At 37.4% G+C, this 26,100-nt stretch overlaps 1 protein-coding gene across 1 annotated transcript in view; it reads left to right on the top strand.

Annotated features, from left to right (window-relative positions):
• Positions 1–26,100, top strand: part of nrxn3b (neurexin 3b) — a 248,514-nt gene that overhangs the window by 87,957 nt on the left and 134,457 nt on the right. The window contains exons 10-17 of the mRNA XM_056763675.1: positions 376–579; positions 3,006–3,032; positions 6,718–6,837; positions 6,923–7,304; positions 8,248–8,438; positions 8,968–9,141; positions 9,497–9,523; positions 10,784–10,903. Of these exons, the coding sequence (XP_056619653.1) occupies positions 376–579; positions 3,006–3,032; positions 6,718–6,837; positions 6,923–7,304; positions 8,248–8,438; positions 8,968–9,141; positions 9,497–9,523; positions 10,784–10,903 (1,245 nt within the window). The remainder of the gene's footprint in view (positions 1–375; positions 580–3,005; positions 3,033–6,717; positions 6,838–6,922; positions 7,305–8,247; positions 8,439–8,967; positions 9,142–9,496; positions 9,524–10,783; positions 10,904–26,100) is intronic.

The raw sequence follows: 26,100 nt of genomic DNA, 5'->3' as shown, positions 1-26,100 counted from the left end.
TAACATAATCCTTTTTCTAAAAATAATGATCATAATTAATGTAAATATAAATTACATTTAAAATAAATTGTTATATTTTAACCAAGTTAACTTCGGGCCAAGCGAGTCCGTCCAAATGAAACCGTCTTTAATGTCAAGTTTCAAACAATATTTATCTGGTACAAAAGCAGGAAGGCCAAACAGGGTGGCAGCATTACATTTGAGCAAATAAATTAGTACAGTTTATTTTATAATAAAAGATTTGTTTAAAATAGTTTTTGCAATAATTGATGTGAAAATTGTTAAAATCGATGTAGCATGAAGTCATTCTTTTTTTGTTGCATATTTTGAATTTGTTGTTTAATTTTAAGTGAATACTATTCACTCTTTTCACAGAGGCGTCTATCCTGAGCTATGATGGCAGTATGTATATGAAGGTGGTGATGCCCACGGTCACACATACAGAAGCAGAGGACGTGTCTCTGCGTTTTATGTCCCAGCGTGCCTTTGGTCTGTTGATGGCAGCCACGTCACGTGAGTCCGCAGACACACTGCGTCTGGAGCTGGACAGCGGCCGTGTCAAACTGACCGTCAACTTAGGTATCGTATACCACAATACTTAAGTGCTCTCTCTCTCTCTCTCTCTCTCTATCATTCTCGTTTCTCAATCGTCCGTTCGTCAAATATGCAAGTCATCATCTCTCCAACACTTCAGTGTTATTTCTTGATCTGCATGTTTTGCTCCTGTTTATTGTTCTCTTGTTTTGTTTGCGAGTGATGTGGACGGACTAGCTCTCATCGCCGTCTCTCGTAACCTCTGACATCATGATCTATACGACACATCTGCACCAGCCATTGTCATAGACATCCTCATGAAGTTACTGACACAGAAAGTGTTTTAAAAACCAGCATGTTAGTGCAGTTATACAAAGAAACACTGATAAACATAGAAGTGTTCCACGATTAATCACGATCCAAAATAAAAGTTTGCATTAATATAATATATGTATGTGCAACTATGCATGTCAATTTTGTATTTGTACAGACGCACACTTACATGTATAAAAAATGTTAAGGATAAAAATGAATAAATGTATATTTTTTAATCAAATAATTAAACTAATATAAATATATACATGCAAATATTTCCTAAATATATACACGTATTAGTATTTGTTTATAAATTCAATACAACCGAAATATGCACAATGCACAGACATTTATTGCATGAACACAAACGTTTATTCTGGATGTGATTAATAGTGATTAATCGTGGAACAGCCCTAGACAAATAACACAACTGTTCATATTAGGGCTGGGCAATCTTGGTGAACATTTATCATTTTAAGACTTTTCATAATCTTCGTTATTTAAACTCAGTTTTATAGTATCTGGTTATATACATAAATAATGTTAGCGAATCTGTAACTTTATGCATTCGCTTTGTAAAAATGTGTCATATTTCTTGAAGACTTTCCTTAATATTACAACCAAAATGGGAATGTGTGTTAAAATGAATGCAATATATTTTATATTCATTAATAATAAATAAATGGTTTAAATGATCACCCAGCCCTTATCGATGTAGACATACTATTTGCATTTGCCTCTGGTCTCACGGTAAGATGGTTTTAACAATCAATTGTGTATATACTGTACAACAGTTTTTTAATGCTATCAGGAAAGTTCCAATTCCCATCCCTCGCCCCCTTAAATGCATTTCTTGCGCCTCATTCAAAGATGGTACTCACCCCTTCAAAGGCCTTTAGCCTGCGGCCATGTAAGCTAACAGCCCGAGACCAGAGCACCCAGTTTACCTGCAGCTGGTGACCACTGAACATACAGTAAACACACTACACACGCACCCTCATTTCATATGCAACACATCAAAAGGGCTCACATCTGAAATATTTTGCAACATCATTATACATTTCAGTACTGTTGGTACTAAATCCCATTATTAAGTTGATTTTCAATGCCAATTTTTATTTTCTATTCAAGCCATTTAGCATACACATATTTGTTTGGTATAAATATGCATAACCGCCAGAACATTCAGCGTTCTTCAGACTAGTTTGATCTTGATGTCTGATATCTGTCTGTATTTTATGAAAACATGTAAGAAGTCTGTCGAAGGGTTGACCGCTGTATGGTGCTGGTGCTTCTTGGACCAAGGCTGTTTGCTTCCACTTTTCTGTTGTGGTTGACAGCACATGATGAAAATGGCCGTATGGATTCCAACCCAGAGTACAAACCAGTTATTTCAAGAATCTGCAACCTGCTAAGAGATATTTGTCCTGTTGGCGTCTATAGGCTAAACATTTGAATATATATAAAAAAAAAAGTTGGCAAAAACTAAATTAACAAAAATAAAATCGGGGGTTGATGAATCCATTTGGCCTAGAGTTGGCGGCCATTTTAAAGGAATCATTATGTATATCAAATGGCAAAAATATCACCTTAAATTCCACAAGGCAAACATTTGATCTGCTACTGAAAAAGCTTTAGAAAACAATTTTTTAACTTGAACAGTTTTTTTCATACAACTTTAACAGTTGTATAGTATTCATACACTTAAGCCACACTTTAAAATGTATGAATGCCTTTTTAAAGAACAAAACATCAAGCTAAGTGGTTTTGGTGACAGACAGCACAAATCACACTAAATTAAACATAGCAGAAAGTGTGTTCAAAGTTTAATAACAAAATGTTATGCGTTCTCAAAAAATCCCTTTGGAAAAGTAGCATAATTTGTTTAAGGATGCAACTTGATGTGAAATTTTACTTATGATGTAATAACATTCACACATTTCTAAGTGTATCCAAAACGTGTCACTAAGGCCCTAACACTTTTCAGGGCCACTGTGTGACAAAGAAATTGGCATAAACTGTTTTTGGGGAGTAAGTTCAAAATGGCCGCTGCTCCATGTGCTCGTCCCCGGAAGGTGGAGTTTCTGTTGTTGGATTTCTGCAGTTGTAACCTTGAAGGATGCGATTTCATCTGTCACTTGTTCTCCCCCATCTAGATTGTGGCAGGATAAACTGTAACGCCAGTAAGTGCTCAATCTGTTCTTCATACTTTATTCTTACCGTTCACATTGTTTCAGCTGAATGCTACAGTATAAGGAATAGAAATCTTAGGAAAGGAAATGATGTTGTGTAATGGATTTATTTCTCACAGGTGGGACATTTTTGAACAATTTGCCTACACTTCTGGTCAAACGTTTGTTGTTGAAATGTATTAAATCATATATGGGCAAGATTTATTTTTGTCTACAAAATGGATTTGAGCATTTAGCTCATAATTATTTTTATGGAAATTATAAGTATTATTTTAAAGAATTGTCCAAACTTTTGACTGGTAGTGGATTCTGTTCCATGTTTTACATACTGTTAAAGTGTTAAAAATGGTAATGTTGTGGTGCTCTTTTTACTGTAACTGCTCTTACTCATCTAAAGGCTTCCAGTTCCTGATCCACTGACCTTATTTAATAATTAAAGCAAAATTAAATTGCATTACATTACATTGCATTACAAGTTTACATTAAAGCAAGAGTACACCCCAAATTAAGTTTTTATCAACATTTATTTACTCGTCCTTATGTTTTTACAAACTTGATGACTTTTCTCTTTTGCAGTTCACAAAGTGAATATCTTAAAGAATGAGCTGTTTTTATAGAATCGAACTGTATCAAGTTAAACGCATTTCACTTGTGCATCTTCTGTTACATAACTGTATTTGTAACGTGTCCTATTTGGAGCTTGCATGTCTCAATTCAAATGAAAAAAAAGACATTATTCAAAATATCATACTGTAGTTTGTGTTGCAAGGCATAAGGTTGAGTAAATGATGAACGGTGGCTTTTTTGGGTGAACTAAGTTTAAGTTTCCCTTTCCCTACAAGTCTTGTACCCCTTTTAATTTATTTAATAAGTAACTGTTTTTATTTAAATCAGTTGTTCACCTTGAAGTTTGGTGGTTTCAAAGAATCTTAATTGAAGAATTCAGTAAATGGGGTCATGTTTCTCTGGCTTGTTAATCGTAATATAAATATATTTATTTAAAAAACAATATGACCTGCAGCTAAAGAATGTGGAAGCATATCACCACATTAGTCATCAGTCAGTTTCAAAGCATCAACATACATGTTACTGTGCACGCATCCTTTTCTGATCCAAACTTTATTTCGGGACTCACCCGAATAGAGTCCATTTCTGATATCAAGGAAAAAATATGTATAATTAAGTAAATAACATTAGCTAGCAAAGGAAAAGTAAGTCCAGACAGTATAATTTGGGGTTACCAGTAGAAGAACCATTACTTGGCTAAACCTAAATGTGACAAAGCAACACAAATTCAGTTTACAAATTGTTATTTTGAAATATGTATATACAATTAGATTTTATTTCATACAATTATTATACAATAAAATATTACTATAAATTACAATCAATTTATTTTAATATAAATAGTTAAATATGATACAATAAATATGCACAGACCGGAAGTCAACTTCGGCCAGCCGCGTACGTCCGATGAAACAATCTATACAAATTAAATGTGACAAGAAATTTAGCTTGATTGTTTTATGATATAATCCATAAAGCCACATTTGTAAAAGTGATAGTTCCCCCAAAATTGAAAAAATCATCTATTCACCATCAGTTTGTTCCAAACCTGTATAAATCTCTTCGTTCAAAAGTAACCAAACAGATCCCATCCCCAATTTACTGTCATAGTTGGGAATATAAATACTATGTGAGTCAATGGGGGATGAGATCTGTTTGGTTATTGATTTTCTTTCAAAGATCTTCCTTTGTGTTTAGCGGAACAAAGAAATGTATACAGGTTTGGAATAATCTGACGGTCAATAGATGATAACAGAATTTTCGTTTTGGGTGAACTATGACTTTAATATAAGGTAACCTATGAGTTTATAACGAAGTCAAAGGACTCTCTGTCTATGGGCACAAGAGCTAATTTATTGTCTGATGGCAATTTTCAACACAACATTTAACACACACAGCAAACCCATAACAATGAAATCTCATTTATCAAGAAATGATGGAAAAGCATGACTTCATTAATGAAATTTAGATTGGACTTTTAACAGAAGTCATTTGCCATCTTGGTATGGCGGAATTTCTTCATCAGTGCTCTGCAAAAATGAATTATGTGTATGAGTAGTATTTATTTTACCTGTAATTAATTGTTACTTATGATGTTATTTGCAATGTTTAGGTTTATCTCAGGCGTGGCAGCAATGTATAGAAATTATTGAGATGAGTGTTAAAATCACATAAAAAAACTGCAATTTTCAGACTGCTGGGATACCAGTTAAATACCATAAAATTTTTACGTGTTAATGCGTAAAATTACATGTTATCACGCTTTTCTTCGAAATTTTACCGTGTTTACCATATTACACTGTAAAAAAACAGAAGTCGGGCCATTCGGCAGCCATGTTTCCAACGCGTCTGAGCAGCTATTTATGTCTTAGCAAGTCCACAGTCCAATCTTATTAAAAGTGGGAAGGAAGATTTTTCTAAAATCACAATTTAACAGCATATATCCGATCATTAATAAACATGACATAAACAGTTTCATAACTTCAGTTTGCCAAGCTTAAATTGCGCTATAAATCACCTTATTAGAGGTTTCCTCAACTTCTGCACCTGCGCCCAGGCTGGCAAGCGGCTCATGAGAACCCTGCCCCAGAGAATCACCAGTCTTCACTGATTGAAGATTAACTTGTTTTATTGGAAGGCTGGACTTCCGTCGCTAGAGCACCATATTGAGTGTTGCATTGCTCGCCATTCACTGTTAGGGCAGTGGCACATCTTGTTAATATTAATATAATTGGTAATACTAAGGGATAACATACTCTGCAATACATACTGTCTGCTTTTTTAAATAGTATGTGGAAGCATGCAATATGCAATTATACTTTTTCAAATATCGTCACATAAACAAACCACATTGCATACAATGTGTGTATTTATTTATTACCTTTTTCTTATTCCACACAAATATGGTTACTTTCTTTATTATATTTGTGTAAGAAATATCACTGTTTTTGTCTTATTGTCTTAAAGCTTAAGTGCACTTGCTGTATGGGAAATAGCTTTACATGTACTCCAGTTCATGCATATAGATAATTTGTTGGGAGTGAACAATATACATATTGCAGAAATAATATGTAAAGTACAGTTGGATGGCATACAGCACATTGTTTTGCTTATTGTCTGGCTTTTTCTGAGTAACAGCAGTGAAACTATGCATTTTTTAAATCTATGATCTGTTTTTGATATAAAGCACAGATGTTTGAAATTTGTTTAAGGGATAGTTGACCCAAAACTGAAAATTCTGTCATCATTTACTCACCCTCGTGTCATTTCAAACCTTTCAAATGTCAAATTTTTGTAACTGAACAACGGCGGTCCCAAATTTTCATTAGTTTTATGTCTATAGTGAATAGGCACTGCCATTGTTCAGTTACCAACATTCTTCAAAATGTCTGCTTTTGTGCAGAACAAAGAAGTTCATACAAGTTTAAAATGACAAGAGGGCGACTAAATGATGACAATGTTTTTATTTTTTGGTGTGAACTATTGCTTTAAGAATGCTTGTTTTCAGATATTACGATATGATCTTGACAAGATTTTTTATACATTTTGACATAATTAAAGCACTGAAAACTGAGATGTGTGTAAGCACTAACTGACACGTCATCTTTAGGTAAAGGCCCAGAGACACTGTACGCAGGCCTGAAGCTGAATGACAACGAGTGGCACTCGGTTCGGGTGACGCGGCGTGGTAAAAACCTCAAACTCATGGTGGACGATGATGTGGCAGAAGGTACGAGTGCCCTATAAAACATCAGCGGCTTCTGCCATAAGATGTCCCGGTGAAATTATTGTGCATATCACCTCCTCCTTCACAGGTCAGATGAATGGTGACCACACTCGTCTGGAGTTCAGTAACGTTGAGACCGGTATCCTGACCGAGCGGCGCTTTGCCTCTGCGGCTCCTTCCAACTTCATCGGTCACTTGCAGGGCCTAAAATTCAACGGCCTCCTCTACATCGACATGTGCAAGAACGGCGACATCGAGTTCTGCGAGCTCAACGCTCGCTTTGGCACGCGCTCCATCGTGGCCGACCCGGTCACCTTTAAGACGAAAGGAAGCTACCTGGGACTCGCTACGCTTCAGGCTTACAGTACCATGCACCTCTTCTTTCAGTTTAAAACCACCTCGGGAGATGGTTTTATACTATTTAACAGTGGAGACGGGAATGATTTCATTGCCGTGGAGCTTGTCAAAGGGTGAGTGAATAGCTAATGGAGTTTCCAGAGACTCCAGATTTTACCCAATGACCATTCAGGTTAGTATTATTAGGATTGGTGCAGTAGAAACCACTGTCTGAGACCTAAAGAACCTAATATACAGGAGATCATGTTCAGCTGATTAAGACAAGAATCTAAAGTTAGCTTAAATTGAACTAAATCCAAATCCTACACTGTAAAAAAAATCCTGTATAAAACAATAATTTTCTGGCATCTTGGGCACCAGTAAAACGTTGTAAAATAACATGTTTGTCACGTGAAAGTACATGGAGTAATGGTCTTCGTGAAAATTTGCAATGTTTTTCTGTAATTTGACAAGGTTTTTACCGCATTTCACTGTAAAAAAAACACATAAAAACGGCAATTTTCGGGACATCTGGGGCACCAGTTAAATACAGTAAAATTACATTTTTGACAAGTAAACTTACATGGTTTTATGCTATTCTTGTAAATTTCTAGTCCTTTTCTATCATTAGTTTTTTAACCATATTTCACTGTAAAAATCACGTAAAATTATAAAAAATCACGACAGCTCGGGCGCCAGTTAAATACCGTAAAATAACAGTTGTAATATGTAAAATTACATGTTTTCAAAAAAAATATGTATTTCAAAAATATGTGATTGTCTGTAAAAAGTAGAATTCTGTAATTTAAAAGTTTTCTACAGTACACAGATAAATATGAAAGTAACATTCTTTACAATACAGTTTTTTTACAGTGTATAATAGAAGATAAATCCATTTGCTTTATAGAACAAGTGTCCACTCTCATGGTCATCTCAGTCTCATTGTGGACTACCTCAGTATGCTTGTGCGCTTGGGCTGAGTGTGCTTCAGTAAAGTGCACTTGTGTGGATTTAGGGGCGTGGACAGTACTGAGCTCTGTGTTTGTGTGTGTTTGCGTGTGTGTGTGTGTTTATCAGGTATATCCACTATGTGTTTGACCTGGGAAACGGACCAAGCCTTCTGAAGGGAAACAGCGACAATCCACTAAATGACAACCAGTGGCACAATGTGGTGATCACACGAGACGCCAGCAACACACACACGCTCAAGGTGGACGCTAAGTCTGTCAGCCAGGTGGTCAATGGAGCAAAAAATCTAGACCTGAAAGGTCAGAGACACAGACTCACTTTACCTTTTTTGCTCAGTGGAAAAAACTGTGAAGAGGTTAACGTGTTGTTAAGTATAGGCTATATCATATTTTATTTATGTACCTTTTTGTAAAAAAGCTTCACAGTTAGACATTCAGAAAAAACCCTATTCATAAGGCGCCGGAAAGCTGGAGCGTTCCTTGACTATTAACATATTTAAAATATAAAATGTTAATTATTGTTATTTATTATGTATTAATCCATTTGAATTATAAAGTAATTAATAATAATTCTAACAATTATAATAATAATAAATAGAATAATAGTTGTTGTTGTTGTTGTTTTTGGACCACAATTTGGAAATTGTCATACTCAACATTAGGGGTTTACTCAACATATTTTATATTAATCATCTTTTTTAAGAATGAATCTACTGTAACAAAGCATCTAAGTACAAGCTCACAATTACATACATTTCTAAAAGAAGAAATGCAGTAAAGGGTAAATATTACATATATACATTATCATACTGTTCTGCTCTATTTGCAGGCGATCTATTTGTGGCCGGTCTGGGGCCCAACATGTACCAAAATCTGCCAAAGTTGGTGGTATCTCGTGAGGGTTTCCAGGGCTGCTTGGCTTCCATGGATCTAAACGGTCGTTTGCCTGATCTCATAAACGACGCTCTGTTCCGCAGCGGACAAATTGATCGCGGCTGTGAAGGTATTCACTACTCCTTCAAACTGTTTAAACTTTTCAAATTCAAACCTGATTTTACATCTGTACCTTTCCAGCACAGTGGCCACTAGATGGTGCCATGGTCAAAGGCTTGTTAACAAATTTCCCTTCAGCAGTAACCACATGTGAATTTAATATAACAACTAAGTCGTTTTTAGAGATTTATAATTAATGAAAAAAGAAAAATCGTATAGTCATTAATGACCAAATTTATATTCAACACATCCGACTAAAATCATTTTCCCTTCACTTTTCCCTTACTCTCCTTTGAACACTTTTTCCTTTACTAACTGTCCTCTGTTTTATTGCCAATTCTGTCTGTCCCTTCCTGCTAACAAAGTTGGCTTCACTAAAGCTGACCTGCAAGGTAGAGGGATTTACCTTTGTGCCTTATACTGTACAAACACAAAAACACAACGTATCTGGCTGAAAGTTGCACAGAGCTTTTATGTTATTATATTACAAACATTAATATGAAATAATATTACAAATTCAAACATATTTTTTAGTCTGCAACTTAAAAAGAAGGAGACCACTCAAGCCTAAAATTAAGACATTGTGTAGCGTCCCAGCGCATTGTTTGATTTTTTTGCAATTTGGCAATAGTTCTGATCTACGGATGCTTCATAATGGACGTTCCAGTAATTTCTGATTTGTATTGTTCAAAAAGCATGCTTTCAAAAAAATGTAGTGTTTCCAAGAATGTATCATTATAAAGGCAGAAATATGAGAAAAAAATCCTAGTGCGTCTCTGGGCTCAATAGAAGCACTTTCAGCCAGCACAGACTCATCCGCCTTGAAGAGATCCAAACTGAGATCTTATTTCTGTAATGCATGTCTTTTATTCTGTTGCTTTCTTTTGTTGGTGATGTAAAATGCTGGAGTTGATGCGACAATGTGGTTTCGGAGAATCTGGAGCAAATGTAAACACCATTGTTTACATTCCCTCTTCAGCTATTTCTATAATTTGTAATTGTTTGGTCTGAATCCAATTAACAAGCTAACATCTCCAAAATAATTAATTATTAATAAATATTTATATTTCTTTAAATAGATATCACAAATGGTTTACAAGTTATTTATCATCTTGTCGTTTGTATTATATTTAATTTTATTTGCTTTGTTTATTCCTCAAGACATAGATACGGGATTGTCTCTTAGATATTTTACTTAGAAAGTTGTTTTGTTTTTGTTTTTATGGTCGTTTCACTTGTCTAGCAGTGTTTCTCAACTGGTGAGCCTCTGACACAACAGCAGAGAAAAACAAATAAAAAAGTATCAAATAATCAAATGCAATTACCCATATACAAGAATATGCATCCAGCACATTTCAGATATGCTGATACAAGAGAATGAGGTTTTATAGCATAAACAAACTTCAGTGTTTCATTTTATTTTGACCGTTCTTATGTGCAGTAGTGAACTGTAGTGTAAGAAGCGTAAAATAAGATTCCTAAAGCCAATTGAGATGCATTGTTGTTTGGTATCCAGGGTGAATGCATCGATGCTGACCCATGAATGACTTTGCATGCATGCATGTGTCTTGGCTGTGCTGCGCGTGACAGGAATGCATGTTGAAATCGGTCATTACTGTTGACTCATCCCGTTCCCGTTTCCACTGTACCAGGTCCCAGCACCACATGCCAAGAGGACTCGTGTGCCAACATGGGTGTATGCATCCAGCAGTGGGAGAACTTCACCTGTGACTGCTCCATGACCTCCTACTCCGGCACTCAGTGCAATGACCGTGAGTGTCCCTGTTATGCAACCTTATTGTGGCGTTGTGTGGGTTTTCCATCATGAAGGGTCAATGGGAATTCTGGAAACAAGGTGGAGGGATCGGCTGTGTCCGAAATCTTAAAAAGGTAGCAGTGTCTGAGGAAGAAAGGCATCAAGGTGTGAATCTGAAGGTTGGCGTATGATCTTGTATTCTGAGATGGTCCCAGCTAGTCAATGTTTAAAGGGAACTGTGGGTCTTTTGATGCTTTTGAAATCCCACAATCCTCTTTGTGTGGTTTGGCAGTTGTGAAAAGATACAATGGTGGTTGAAAGTAGTAAATTAACATCAATATGAAAACTGTATATTTCATGAAATGGATTTCACGTAAACTTCAAGTAAAGAAACACGCATTGATGGATTGGTGCTTTAATGAAAAATCTTTCTGTCATTTGCTCATTCGCCTTAAATTAATATTTTGAGGTTTTGTCTCTTTTGTCTAATGTACCAAGTACATATTACAGGACAAGACGTACACTTGAACCAGCCAATCATCGTGTTGTGATTCATAAAAATGTCCTAGTTTTTTGGGTGGGAGGGTGGGAACGTGGAGAGTGACAGTGAGGGATATATATGGGCACAGTGAGCAGACACAGGTTAATAAGCTGTGAGTAGTTGTAATGAGGTGCGGTAAATGTTCAAATGTCACAGTAGCCCGGCAGCCTCTCAAGTAAGGCGCGGCATACGCGGGAACACTTCACCTCTAACTTTCCTTCTCGCTTTTTTCCTCCTCCATCTCTTTTCTCGTCCGCTATTAATGAAGAATAAGCTTTTGTCTGTTGCTTTAATGATGTCTCCCATGTTTAACCTCTGGCAGTTGTGCGCCATTTCATCACACTGACATTTCTAATCATAGAGGCAAATTCAATTTCACCCCTTGAATGGGTTCTGGCGCTGTATGTGCGGTCACGTCAGTTACAGTGAATGCTGAAGCCATGTAGCCTATGTTAATGTTAACGGCATGAGTAAGATTGATTTTTTTGGACAGTGATACTTTTTTTTGGAGAGTGAAGAAAAATATTGACACTGTTTGTAAACAATGGATGGTTTTAATCTGTGATTTACAAATTGTGATTTATTAAGTATAATCATGTTATTTTATTCTGGAACAATACAGAATGCTATTTCTGGCCCTTTTACTGTAGTTCACTACTTCCACTGTGTCAAGTTTCATGTTATATTTTACTTTGATTAAAATGGCAATAAATCCGTCGGGGTTCTGATTTGTTGTCACATGACCTCATCGTTGCATTTCATGGGTGCCCGTTTATCATCTCCGCACTTGAATTCAGTTTTCTGTAAAATGTAAATCATACATTTAAAGTCCCCGTGAATCGTAAGTTGTCGATCGTCTCTACTAGAGATGCACAGATATATCGGCCAATAATCGTATTGGTCGATAAAAGAACATTTTCACACTATCAGGGCCGAAAATGTTAAGAAACAAAACCAGTTCAATATTAATAGTCATTATATGGATTAATAACACACCGAAAGTTAAGAAATATGAATTCAGTCGGTATCAGTAGAAATCAGAGAAAGTTAGTATCGTGCAAATGTAGTCTTTACTTGAGTATTTCAGAATAAAGTGGAAATGACATATTTCAGAAGTGGAATATCCAATGACAAACCTAGGGGGCGTGGCTTGTGTTTTTCTATGCTAATTGATTTGGTATAAAACAGAAATGGAACTGGCAGCCGACTGAAAGTTAAAGAACTTTCAGATATCAATCTGTATGTGATGGACAACAATTGAGCTATTTGGTAGCGCTGTTGATTACATTTTGACTAAAACGGCTCAAAGACCCGAACCGTATGCGATGGGACCTGGTTTCCTGTTTCTTATCCCTGCCTTACTGTTACTTTTCTATTATAAGCGTATCCTCTAGGTGGCAGTAATGCACCTATGAAGTCAACCTTAGCATGCAGGACAGGATCAAACTAGAACACACTCCCAGGAGCGTGCAATCAGCTCTGCTTGTATTTTCATCTCTGTCTTCTTTTTTTTTGCCAAACACATGTACACAAACACACACAGGCAGACGCGCGCACATCACATGTCAAGCCCTCATCCTCTCCCTTCCTACATAAATAAGCGGGATGCCTTTCCTCTGTTCGATGTACGGAAACACAATGACACACCACAGAACGGCAAAACAGGCACACTTCCCAGCGTAGCAGGGGTCAGTGATGTTTGCGCCACAGGAAAAGCAAACCTGTGTGAGAGGGATTCTAATTAGCGGGAGTAGTTGCCCCTGTGTGCTTGTGGGAGTAAAGAGCACATGGTGCAGGCTTTAATAACTCAAATCCCACTCAGTCCAAAAGACAGAGGAAATTAATCAGACAGAGAGACAGAAAGAGAGAGAGAGAGGGAAAACATTGCGCAAACGTGGTTAAAAATGGCGGAATTAGCCTGTAACCTAGATTTCAGCTGCAGGTTTTAAAACGTGATGTCTGAGCCAGAAGCTTTCTGCAGCCTCTTTTTTTTTTGTCCGTGTTCATAAATCCTTCCATTGTGTTGCGCTGAAGTCGTGCAGAATGGAAAGTAAATACGGCAGCGTATTCTTCAGCCGAACAAAACACCAGAATGCTCAGCTAAGCTCCAGCGGACCCTTCAGCCTCCGGGGCACTGTCTTCGGCCAACTCGACACCTATTTATGAAGACCACAATAGTCCTGCGATAACCCTCCAAGGCATTCCGACAAAAAGTGCATGCTTGGCCGCAGCGCATGCTAATAGGCTACTTTAGCGAGCAGTCCTAGAAAAACGCCAGATACTTTACAAGGTGGCCAATATGTTGTCATAGAAAATGTAGAAATGTTAGAAAATACAGTTTTGAAGCTCCACCTCTGAAACCTACAATTGGCGTATGGCACAAAAGATCGTGCAAAAATGTATAAATGAGACCGTATGAATGTGTACGAATTAGCCACTTTGTAAAATAGTTAAGAATTGCGTTGAAAATGGTAGATTCACTGCTTTGTTCCACGAGGATCTCCTCCTCCTTCTTTCTTTATCATCACCTCGACTTTTAATTTATCCCAAGGACGTTTGAGCTATAGATGCAATCCAGAGTTGTGACCGGGGCAATTATTCAACTTGCGTAATTGAATTAGCACCTTCTATTAGTTATTTGCCCGCATTCTTCTGCAAAGGTCACACTTTATTGTTTATGAGCGGTTTGAGAGGCATTCTTCACACACACACACACACACACACGAATAACAGACGCACGGAGAGAGAGCGAATCAGTTTAACCTGGCATTTGTAATCATTCAGACCAAATTGCGATGAATCATACTGTCGGATCATAATTCTGCTGACAATCCAAATGTGCTCGATTGATTTTCTTCGAAAAAATGCATCGGGTATTACAAGGAATCAAATCCCACAATAATAAAGTCATATCTTAAGATGAAAAAAATGAATTTACTGGGAGTTTCCTCTGGTGCTGTCCTTAAGCTAGCTTTTACCTCCTTAATCTTTATATTTAATGATTTAGGTATAAAAAGCAGTTCTAGCCCGGGATGCAGCAAAACCACCCGAGAAAGCAGGGCTGCGTGAAAGATAAGTGGAGCCCTGAGACAAAAGCTTCATAAGAACCCCATGCCCCCACAGCACAGCTTCAAAATAATAGATCACATGAAATCTAGAACAGTGGATCTCAAAGTGGGGGGTGCCCCCCTGGGGGGGCAGGCATAGTGAAGGGGGAGGTGCGGGTGGTCAACAAAAAAAGAGAAAGTATAACACACTGACGAATGTGCCCCTGGCATGAACACATGTTATGAATGTAGTGGCGGGGGGGTCCCCCTAAGAAACAACCGAGTGGGGGGCTGCCAGATCTTTGGGTTTAAAATATGGCATTTCTTATCATCTTTGTCATTACAAATGCATATTCCTGTTCTATCTTTCTCCTTTTGTATATGATTGTCCATGCTTCCCAGATACATTCAAGTTTAGATGTAGCATCTGCTGTTGCGTAAAGGTGATTGAGATGTCCAATACCTCATTATTCACCAGTGAGCCTGAGATGAGAAACGCCCCTAAAAGAGTTACCCAAGGCCCCTTCCACTGTGTCTCACGTTGAAATAGGGGCAACATATTTCCATTCCTGGACATTTATAACCCCAAGCATATGTAGCTGTGGAGTCCCGCCTCTCCTGCACCCCATGAATAATGCATCTCCTACATAAAACATTAATGTGGAACGCGGTTGAAGGCAAACAGGTGTTCGCGCGGCCCTGTTCTCTGGGAGCCGGTTCTGGTTCAGTGTCAGTCGCAGATGGAGTGGAATCTATGCCAGCTAGCCTCAATCAAGATATCCTGCTTTCCTGTGGCTACGTTTCAGGAAGAGGACCTCGTGAACTCCCCGAATCACTGGGGAAGACATGGCCACATTGTAGCCGCAAGGAAACGCAGCATTATGCCTAAATGGCAAGGCTTTCATGGAGCAGGCACAAGCCCTTGTGCTTTGAAGCTAAATGACGGATAGGGTAGCGCTCTGAGGCGAGTGAGTCGTCTTGTTGGGGCTCTAGGGAGAGTTGTTAAGGCATCAAACAGATGCTGTTTCACCCACACACAAGCTAGTTAGAGCGTAGACGTCTCTATTAAAACAACACTTCTCAGGTGCGGTGTTTAAACGAGACTCATCAATGATTATTGAAAGAAGTGAGAGGATGAGGTTCTGGCCTGTAATTCCCTTGAGTTTGAATGCTAGAATTTAATTGTTCTAAGGCTATATTTAATTATTTTTATATATTAGATAGTTTACATCTTTTTACATACATTTACAAAGTTAAACAGTAAACAGCTTTGCCAACCCCCATAAAGTACAAAAGGCCCATCCTTAAAAAATAACCTCAAATACCACTGCTGTAAAGTATTAAACCTTTTATCTCCATTTCGTGATTTCTTTTTTTTGGCATAAATCTTTATTAATAGCCAATTTTTTAGTTTGTCACCGAAGTTTTGCAAAAATCTTTTTTCAACAAAAAAAGCCTTAAAAATGTTCATTACCCTAACAATTTAAACCTGTCAATCCCATAGCATTTTATGTTGGACTGCAACTAACGATTGTTTTGATATCGTTGGACGATTATTTAATTTATTTATTATTAGATTATTCTTTTGCTTATAATAACTAAATCAGAGAAGGGAAAAGTATACACAACTGAACTCATTAGCCTTCTCCCAAAATGTTGTGGATGTGTCCATAATGAACACACCATGGCTGATGAGTTGATTCAGCCGAAAATAGCTGTGTCTGAAACCACTCCCTATCTCCTATATGGTACTCTATATCTGAATTTGAGTGTTTTATAATACAATCCTCAAAGCCACAAAGTTATACAACCTTATCGTTGTGTTTATGACGAACGCCTGCAACAGTATTGTCAGACGCATACTATAAACGTCAGTGTCCGAAATCACTCACACATTTTCATTCACTTCTTCCCCATATAGTGGACTCAAATGTCATTCACTCTGTAGGGAAAAGTGAACGCGGGAGCCATTCCAGACTTAGCCAATACCTCTCCCAAACGTGGTTGGCCAAGGAAATCTTGTTTTTTGTGGCATGAAAAGTGAGACTGTTGTCATTCAAATGTAGCGAAGTAAAAAGTATCCAGGCAAAATACACGTAAGCATAGTACGGATACTCAAAAGATGTACTTAAGCACAAAACTCAAGTAAATGTACTTCTTTAATTCCCTCCTCTTAACTAAAGAAAACCTCCAAATCAGGGTATTTAGCCTATTTTGTTCTTTGCAGTGTGGAAAAGCCACACATTTGGTTTTACTAATAATCTTTTCATTTAAAACCTCTCTTCCCTTTAAACTTTAAAACAGCGTGGCTTGAAGGGACGAAAAAACTGCGCAACTTGTGCCGCACCAAGAGTTGCATGCATGGACTTCAAAACTGTGCACCTCGCACTGCACGGAGAGACGCATCTGGCTTTAACACTGCGCAGTTCATGCTGCATGGTGAGACACGTCTAAAACAGTAATTTTTAAATTTTCTCTTGACTGCACAGCTCGCAAGTGACATCACAGACCAACTAATCGATTACTATTTTCATTATTCATTTTATCTATTAATTGTTGCAGCCCTTATCTTTTGCTGAAAAAAAGCATTAATTAGGATATTATAAAAGAAAATGATACATGTTAAAAAAAAAATTGTTGTGTGTTTAAGTTGTGTGGTTCTGTTCCTGTGGATTTATTATTAAAAGCCTGTTTTTGGAAATACTGCTCCTTGTCGTGCGCTTTCAATATGCTACACGCGTCACACCTGTATCGGTAATGACAATTAAAAAAGTCATGTACACAGGAGGACAAGAAAATATTACGCTTTTGATTGGAAAAATTGTAATCTTTTAATAACTTTGTAATCTGGTAGCCATTTGAAAGGAACTGGTAGATGTGTTTTTTCACATACAATCTAATTTAATGTAAATATTTTTGTGTGCATTTAAGCAATGTTTTAGAAACGTTACGGAGAGTGACGGACACTTCTCATTCCCAGTATTTTCTTCGTTTTTATTATACATGAATATTCTGTCAATTATTTTTTGTCATATCTCAGAAATGTTTAATTTGACTCTTTTTTAAATTACAACATATAATGCATTTAGACAAATTGGAATGCTTAACATAATGAGAATCTCTGCCGAAAAAGCCATGAAAATGACATACAGTAAATAATAAATTCTTATGTTAAAATAAAGCTTTGTGCAAGTTACTGAACACAGTTATGTTTATTATGATCATTTGTTGTGTTACCGAATTACATGTTTTATAATTAACATCTTCACTGCTCAATGTTTCAGTGGTTTCATGAGAATGACCAGTTTGATTCTTAGAAAGAACAGCGGCGATATGTTTTATAAAGTAGTCTATGTGACTCCTTTGCATGTGTGTTACATTCCAAGTCTTGTGAAGCCAGTAAGATGGCTTTTGTGCAGAACAGACCAATAATTCAAGTTATTGTGTTCATCTTTCCCTCCTCTAAAGTTTGTGTAAAGCGTATTCACATATGGTCACTATGCACCTGAAATCCATTGTCATGTTTTTGTCATTGGAAGGCTTGAGGTTGAGTAAATCAGGTTCGGTTTTGCTGAATCGTTTCATTAATTGGAGGTTTCTTGAGATGGAGCACTTTGCATTCTAGCTTTAGTGAATACTGTAAGTGGCTCGGTTCAAAGGACTGCTGATATTCCTGTTTAAAGATTATTTTCTTCAATCTGGATGCCTGACCTCGGTGTTACCTACATTTAGAACAGAGATAACGCTTATAGACGCTCACCTCTAAAGCATCGGACTCGAAGAATGAGACATTTGTGTCTGCGTGTAGAGATAAGAGCAGCTCTGCTGCTGAGAGGAAAGATTCTGCGAGACTTGTGAAGAAAAATGATTGAATCGGTCACATTTCCGAAATGAAAAATGTACAGAACATACATCTGTTTCCTAGAGCCAGGTGACCTTGAAGCAATGAGCAGTTTGTCATTACCGGGTCCTGGTAACATGAATTTGTGAATTACACAGGCCATGGTCCACAAGATATTCAGTTGGAATTTGATTGATGTTTCCAGAAGTGCATTTAAAGCGATACATAGTCTCACAAAATAGGAATTTTATTAGCAACAAAATAAATTTGCATCATTACTTTTTAATTAATTTTAATTCTGCCTATTTGATTGACCCTTAATGTTCGGAAATATACATCTTTATCTTCATGTTCTCTTGACATTTGATGCGCCAAATTCTTGAGGTATCACCCTTTAAAGCTGCTTAAGGAGTATTGGAAATTCCCATCTATTTAGGACTCTTAATGGCTGTGTTACCTTCATTATTTGGTTTTATTGTCTAAAAAAAAAGAAACGGACAACAGTCCATGACATTTTTCTGGTTATGACTCCATATGAGGTCTATGAAGTCTTTAAATTGCGATAAATCGATTTCAAAATAAATGTTGTGTTTATATAATATATATGTGTGTGCTATTTTTATTTTTACATATGTATTACATACACATACATGGATGTATAACAAAGTTTATATTTAAAAAGAAGTTATATGATGTATAAATATAAATATATATGTGTAGAAAAGCTCAAGACAAGGAAGGAAGGAGACGGGAACCGGAAGACATTCCAAATTGTCAGATGTTATAAGAATACCGTCTTAAAACTATAACAGTGTAACTAAGTCAAAGCACATAGCGCGCACATGTATTCTTCTCCAGTGAACCTTTAGTTGTATACCAAAATTATCTATGTTTTTAAATGTCTTGTGTCTATTTGCCAATTTATATGAAACAATATTTTTTATCTGATTAATCACGATTTAACAGTTTTGACAGCACTTATAATGATTCAGGGATTCAATGTCTCTAAGTTTTTAACCATAAAAGAATAAGTGGGTATCAGAAAATTCTATAATTCAGTTTTTTTCTCTCCATTAATACATAATATATAGTGCAAATAGTTTGCTTTGTTGAGTCGTAATACATTTTAATTCTACTTGCTGATTTTTTTAATTTCAACTTCCATTTTAAATGTAGGAATTTTATCAAAATTGGAAAATGCATTTTCAATTGAATTCAGAACCTTGCTACATGCAGGAGTCCGATGACATTGACTTTTGTCAGAGAAATTTATCATTAAATAATACATCTGAGTTGTTATGGTACTGTATTGCATGATGATCAATACACTTGCATTGATAGTATGGCTGTTGACTGTAGTACAGTGATAATATGCTTTGTTTATGCTCATCTGCTACTGTAGTTCGAAAACTCTTTCAAGGATCCTGAAAAAAATAATTGGCATCCACTTATAAAGTAACTTTTGCCACAGTGGAGTTCCACAAGTGTCCCCTCAAGTTTAACAAGTTGTGGTCTGTCTAAAATCAATAGGCATCTTCTTATTTGCTCAAGGCCTTTTTTTCTCCTCTGAATTGATGCACTTCAGCTGAGTGGATCTGGGGTTTGAACAGAGGAGGAAAACAAATCGTTTTTCATCCGAGACAGCGTCTTTAAATGCTGCTCAATTTCTCAACCTATTCTATGCATTTCCGGTTTTCCTGTAGCGCGACCCATTAAGATGCACCGGGATCAGAAAGTTTTGTTGTCAGCAGAGACCTACACTTACCTTGATGATTTGGAAAATGTGACTTTTTAACTTTTTAAACTAGATGCATTGTTCTTTCTCAAGTATTTTTAAAAACAAATTTGTTTCAGTCTAGCTTTTGGAATGCAAGAACGCATCATGTGTGTGAATGCTCCCTAAAAAAATAATGCAACATTGTGTCATCTTGAAACTGGTACCCACTGCTCCCAAACTCTTTTCCCAACCATCGGCAGTCTGCCACACAATGTCTGGATTTCCGGCATTAATATGGTTTGATTTCTAATTCTGTCTGTCTGGTTTAGATCATGACAAATGACTTTATAGCTCAGTAATTTCATCATCCTTATCAGAGCACACTGCGTCAGCGGCAAACAGGTCCAGCTGTGATACTATTTCATCACTTCTCATTGTTATTGATGCTAAGTGTAAAGCTTGTAGCTTTTATCGTTAGTCACGTAAGTCTTGGGTGAATTGTATCGGTTTCCATTCAATTGCAGATCATTAAACAGGAAAGTGGCATGGTTTGTTTAACGCAACCCTGTTTTCAGAAGTTTGACTGTAGACTATGTTCACTCTTTTTTGAAAATTGTATTCATTGGTCATTTAGACAAATAAAACTGTCCATTCATGCCCATACAAAAGGAAAATCTAATTATAAGTAACATCATTTGAAAAAGGTTTCATTTCTCAAGTGTTTTTTTTGTTGCCGTCTTTGTTTTCTGAGCTTATCGTCTCTCCTTGTTTGCGGTCGCCACACCTCTAAAAGACTTCAGCTCCACCGAAGCCTTACCAAGGAATATAATAGTCAGGAAGCAAACTAGGACAACGATGTCATTTAGATTAAGTCGGAGACCGAGAATGTTGTTATTTCATTCAGTGGGTGACAAGGGACCCAATTACCAGTCAGGACCGATGCCTCCGAGGCTTGCGGTTTGAAATTGTCTCACATGTATGTGACCGAGGATGGAAAGCTTTTGACTGTGATAAATACCGGGGTCAAACATTTTCTGAGCAATTTGCGCAGATTTGATCAAATACGAGCCACTCTTAGATCTGTTTAAAAGGCCAAATGTTTGCGGCCACCTAAGGCTAGTTTTGTAAGTTTTGTATGTTGGTTGATGCAAACAAGGTTCCATGAATTGTCCATGTAGTGTATGTTTGGTAATTCCATTCAAAGGTCAACTTTAAGATGAAACATACCCAATACCAAAGATTCTCACGGTACTGATAGGTTACAGTAAATGTTAATATTGGTTTGTTTAAATACTCATATAAAGTTTTTAGAGCACTTTTTTAGCATTGTTTTTCTGAATTGTCAAATCCATAACTCTTCATGTTTTTCATAAATGGGCAAATGAAAGTTCAAATATAATAAATATTTTAGGTTTTCTATGAAGAGCCATCCCTTCTCCATTTGTTTAGTTTTATTGCTTCTGGTCTGGATATTTTAATTCAATATAAATCCTAAAAAGTGTTTTGACTCTCAAAAACCTGCCTCCACATCCATAACCCATGAATCTCTCCCTCTTTTAAAATAGAAAACCTCTCCATAGACTAGTATTTTTCTAATGTCTGGACTCTATCATCAGCGATATAGTAAAATCTAATCAGATTATTCAATGTATTGGTAATAAATACAATCTTTGAGAGATTATGACAAGTTTTTAATAAAAATGTCACATCCGTATACCCTGGAATTGCTAATTTATAAATGAAGTCATACAGGCAGAAACCAAACAAAAATGTCTTACAGTGTGGCATAAGAATATCACAAGGGTGAGTTAATGATGAGAGCATTTCCAGCTTTTGCAGTTATTCATAGCATTTAAAAAATTAACCAAGCTACAAAAGACTCAAATGACCTTCTTTACATCCACAACAATCAGCCGTATGATCTAACGCCCCTCAGGAAATAAACACCGAAAACATCTCTGCTGATTCCACAGAACAGCATGCCTCCCTCTCTGCCGTTTCTCAGCAGACCTTCTCCTCTCATTGACGTCACCATTGTTTAGAGTCTTTTGTACATTTCTTCCTAACCACAACAAACCTCGTCTCCATCCTCAGGCACTTGCCCTAGGTGGAGGTTTTGAATGGCTCTGTCTCTGATCTTTTCCAGCCAATTACAGAAGGCGCATCCTCTCTCCAGTCTTGGCAACAAGCTCGTTCCAGGTACCGATCGTGCTCCGCGATTGTTTTCTCGGTAGTAGGGCCAATCACGACCGCACCCTCGCTGTCACGAACATCTGCTTGTCTTCCATTCAGGAGCATTGTGCACACCCGCCGCTTCATCTCCGTGTCCATGTAATCATATACAGTGACAAAAGCCTGAGATGTGTACTGGCTGGCTGGTGGCAGGGGAGATGGCAGGGCCTTGTGAACATGCCAGCTTGGCGCCGCACCATCTGTCTTGCTGTTGGCGTTTGGCTTGCGGCTGTTCCTCATTCCTGATGTGGGGCTGTTCCCGCTGCAGTGGCCTGGAGTTAGCCGTGCCCCCGACTGCCCCCTACTGCCCCCTACTGCCCCCGACTGCCCTCACCCCTCCGCTCACCCGGTGATTTATTACGTTGTTCAGCATTTAATGGCGGCACGCGATGAAGAGAATGCAGGCTAATGAGTCTTTTAAAATTAGCCTAGCTTCACGCCAGAAAAAAAACAGATGGAAGAGTTTCTGTGTAGTGTGATATTAACACTGATGCGTCACCTTGGTTTTAGATGAACGCATGAAAAAAGAATACTGTAGGTCTTGTTTGGTTCTCTCAATGCACCATTCGGCATCACAATGACACCCTTAAGTTTCTTTGAGTTTTCATGGTTAACTGGATGGACACGGCGACTCCAGTGAGATTTCAGTTGTTGAGTCTAAAGGACTCTGATATCCTTTAAAGTTGTTTCAACCTTCCTTAGGGCTCTATGAATTCGCAAAATTCCGTTTTATTTTCCCAATTTCACTATACAACTGTAAGTAATATATTCACCCACATAAAAAAAACTTCACTAATAACATAAAAAACAATACAAAAAACAACAGTGGATACTTAAAAAAAATAAAGGGGAGAAAATCTGAAAATCAATTTGTATTTTTTGTAATTATACTACGAAATTGACTTCCATTTATTAAAGTAAATATTATTCTCAGTGATCGAATTATAAAAAAATTAAAGGGGTAGGGTATGGTAAAATGTGGGTGTGTTTTTAACTTATTCAAGTGGACCTGACTTTTAATTTAACGGGTCACTGCAAAGGGTGTTTGACAGTCGCTTCAGAGCAGGTAAAACCGAGGTACTCTTATTATGGAGATGGGAGGGTCTGTAATACTTCCAATTGGAGAACCCAAAACAGCTAAAAAAAAAAAAAAACATCGACATCCATTCAAAATCCTAGCTTCCAGTCTCATTTCCAGCATTTCATTGAAGCCAGGATGTTAGCATTTACCGTTACGCTTTGTGCCAAGTGGTTGCAGGCTTTCCTTTTCTAAGGTCTCCACAGGAGCATTAGCCGTGCACGCAACTTAACCATTTTTAATACAGACACGCCAAACAAGAAGATTATTTAAACCTCATCTCAACAATTCTAATGTTATTTATAGCACAATATGCATTTTGTAAGCTTTTCAGCGCTACTTTCTGGTCAACAAGTAAGGCATTTGCCGGATTCCTTACCATATAGGAAATTCCATTTTTATGCCTGGATTCCACGACATCGTGGAAATCATAGGGTCCTACATATTATTCAATATGATTCCAGTGGGACTTAAGATAAGGCCATCATATCCTGAGTGTCTTTTAAATCAAGATGTTTGATATGAATTTTGCCATGGGTCAAAAATGGGTCACAAAATTAATTTAGTGAAAACCGCATATTGCAGTTCTTTATCTGGCATGTTGGTTTTTACTCAAGTTTACAGGTTTACCCAAGTTTAAGGTCACTTAAGGTAAAATGTTTGTCTAGTGTGTTTGATCAAATACACATTGAACAACATGAATGTTTGTGTTTTGATAGAAACAACAATGAACAGCCATTCATTTGTCTTACTGGTTCTTTCAGTATAGTGTTATTTCAACTTTTGCCAGAATGTCTGACGGTGTCATAAACAAATCATTCATTGTTTAAATGTGTCACACCAAACAGTCAAAGGCAAAACCAATTTTACCTTTCATTTGAATGAGAACACAACTGTAGTTTGGAGCAAGTAAAGTACAAATGATGGAATGACGAACAGACGTCTTCAACTCATAATGATGATGATTTCATGAGCTTAAGGTTTTACAATTATCCATTATCATTTTCTGCAGAAGGAACATTGAATGTAACAGAGCTATGTTTAGCCGTGGTTGGTATAATTCCAATGAGAACTTGAATTAAAGTGCAAAAACTCCCTGAGGACTTTTCTTCATTTATAGTGAAGATATGGAAACTAAGCCGCGAGCGTATTTTAGCCTCCGTTTTTTGCCGAAATACGTCATTGATGAAACATCTGAGCTTTGCGATAATGCTTTAATTTACTCCAAAATAGAGTTTGTCTATATCGTGACAACCATTTTGAGACTCTGTATCCATTCTGCTTGGCATGCTGCCTCATCCAGAGCGTGAGAGGCCTGCCTACGTACAAGTAAAATGATGTTCTCACCAGTGGACGACTTGTGATTGAAGACTATCATCATGATGTGATGTTTGATCGACGATGGCAACAGGACCATAGCTTATGAGTCTGATGGGGAAGTGTTAGGCAGCTCTAAGGGCACGACAGGAGATTGATGGAGCTGAGGTAGATGGATCATCTCATGAGAGACTATGAATCCTAGTCATTTTAGTCACGAGACAGTGCCGCTACGTTTCCCCGCAGAATGGATGATTGCCAAGTACAATAAATTAATCCGGTGAGATTTCTCCCCTTTTTTAAAGCCTAGTGATGTGCCAACGGAGGCAGCATTTAAACAACGCAAATTCTGTAGACAAGAAGGGTCCCAAAACACCCCCAGACCCCGGGGGGTTAATGCTTCCTCTTAGATTTTAGCGAGATTTTGTGTTCTTTAAATCATTCGCCGCCAGCCTACGCCAACGTTTTTTAACATTTTCACCCAAATTTAATGGCTCACAGTAAATTTTCTGTAAGATTATATGGACAAACAATATGTCAAATGAAAGAACAGAGTCTCAGCTTTCAAACAAAAGAAACCGTATTCTTCAATCTTCATTTGTTCGTTTTTTTATCACTCCGTAGATGTGAGTAGGTTTCTTCAAAAATGCATCATTTTGATTAAACAGATGAGATAATTAACGTTTTTTGTCAAAGATTCTGCCCAGATTACACTCAGAACAATCATTAAACACCGCTAAAACATATACGTTCTAGGTTCTGGGATTCTGTACTTTTTCCCAAAGGTGTGTAATAGCGCCACCTGCTGTAAAACAGTACTATCACTGACTGCTGTAAAAACTCGTCTTTGGCGGGGAAGCGTTTTTTTTTTAAATGACGAGATAACTTGTCAATGGCGGTGAAAGAGTTAATGACTTCATTGAACAGTTTTTTGTAATTACTGCTCAAAGATTAGCAACATATGTAATGTTAATAACCAGAGCATCCGTCGTGTACTGTATTCACCGATATAGAAATGCTGAAAAAACTGTCATGTCAACATAATATTGCAGGGAAGAGGTAAGCCGAACCGTGTCCTTTCGCCGGAGTGGTGGCTGATTTGTTTGTTGTGGTTTGTTTTGCGTTTGGCTTGTTTCCTCAGGGCAGAGAAAAATGTTGTCGGGTGTTGTGCAGACTGCGATTTCGTATAATTCACAGCAGTGCTGTCAGACTGATGTGTTGGGCGCCGTGCTTGAGGGAACCACTCACAGCTATGATCACCTCTGAAAGAATTAGCACAGAATGAGACACGGTGACAAAGACAGATGTAGCATGTTCATCTGATGAATCGTTACCTTTCAAAAGCATTCAGAAATGTTCTGTGCTAGAGACGGCGGCTAACCTTAAAATGCAGATCCAGATATCAACCTTTAATTGAAATAAATCAAGGTTTCGTCAAAG

The sequence above is a fragment of the Triplophysa dalaica genome, chromosome 13, assembly GCF_015846415.1.
Source record: "Triplophysa dalaica isolate WHDGS20190420 chromosome 13, ASM1584641v1, whole genome shotgun sequence".
NCBI classification, from domain to species: domain Eukaryota; kingdom Metazoa; phylum Chordata; class Actinopteri; order Cypriniformes; family Nemacheilidae; genus Triplophysa; species Triplophysa dalaica.
This window is presented reverse-complemented; position numbering and strand designations above follow the sequence as displayed.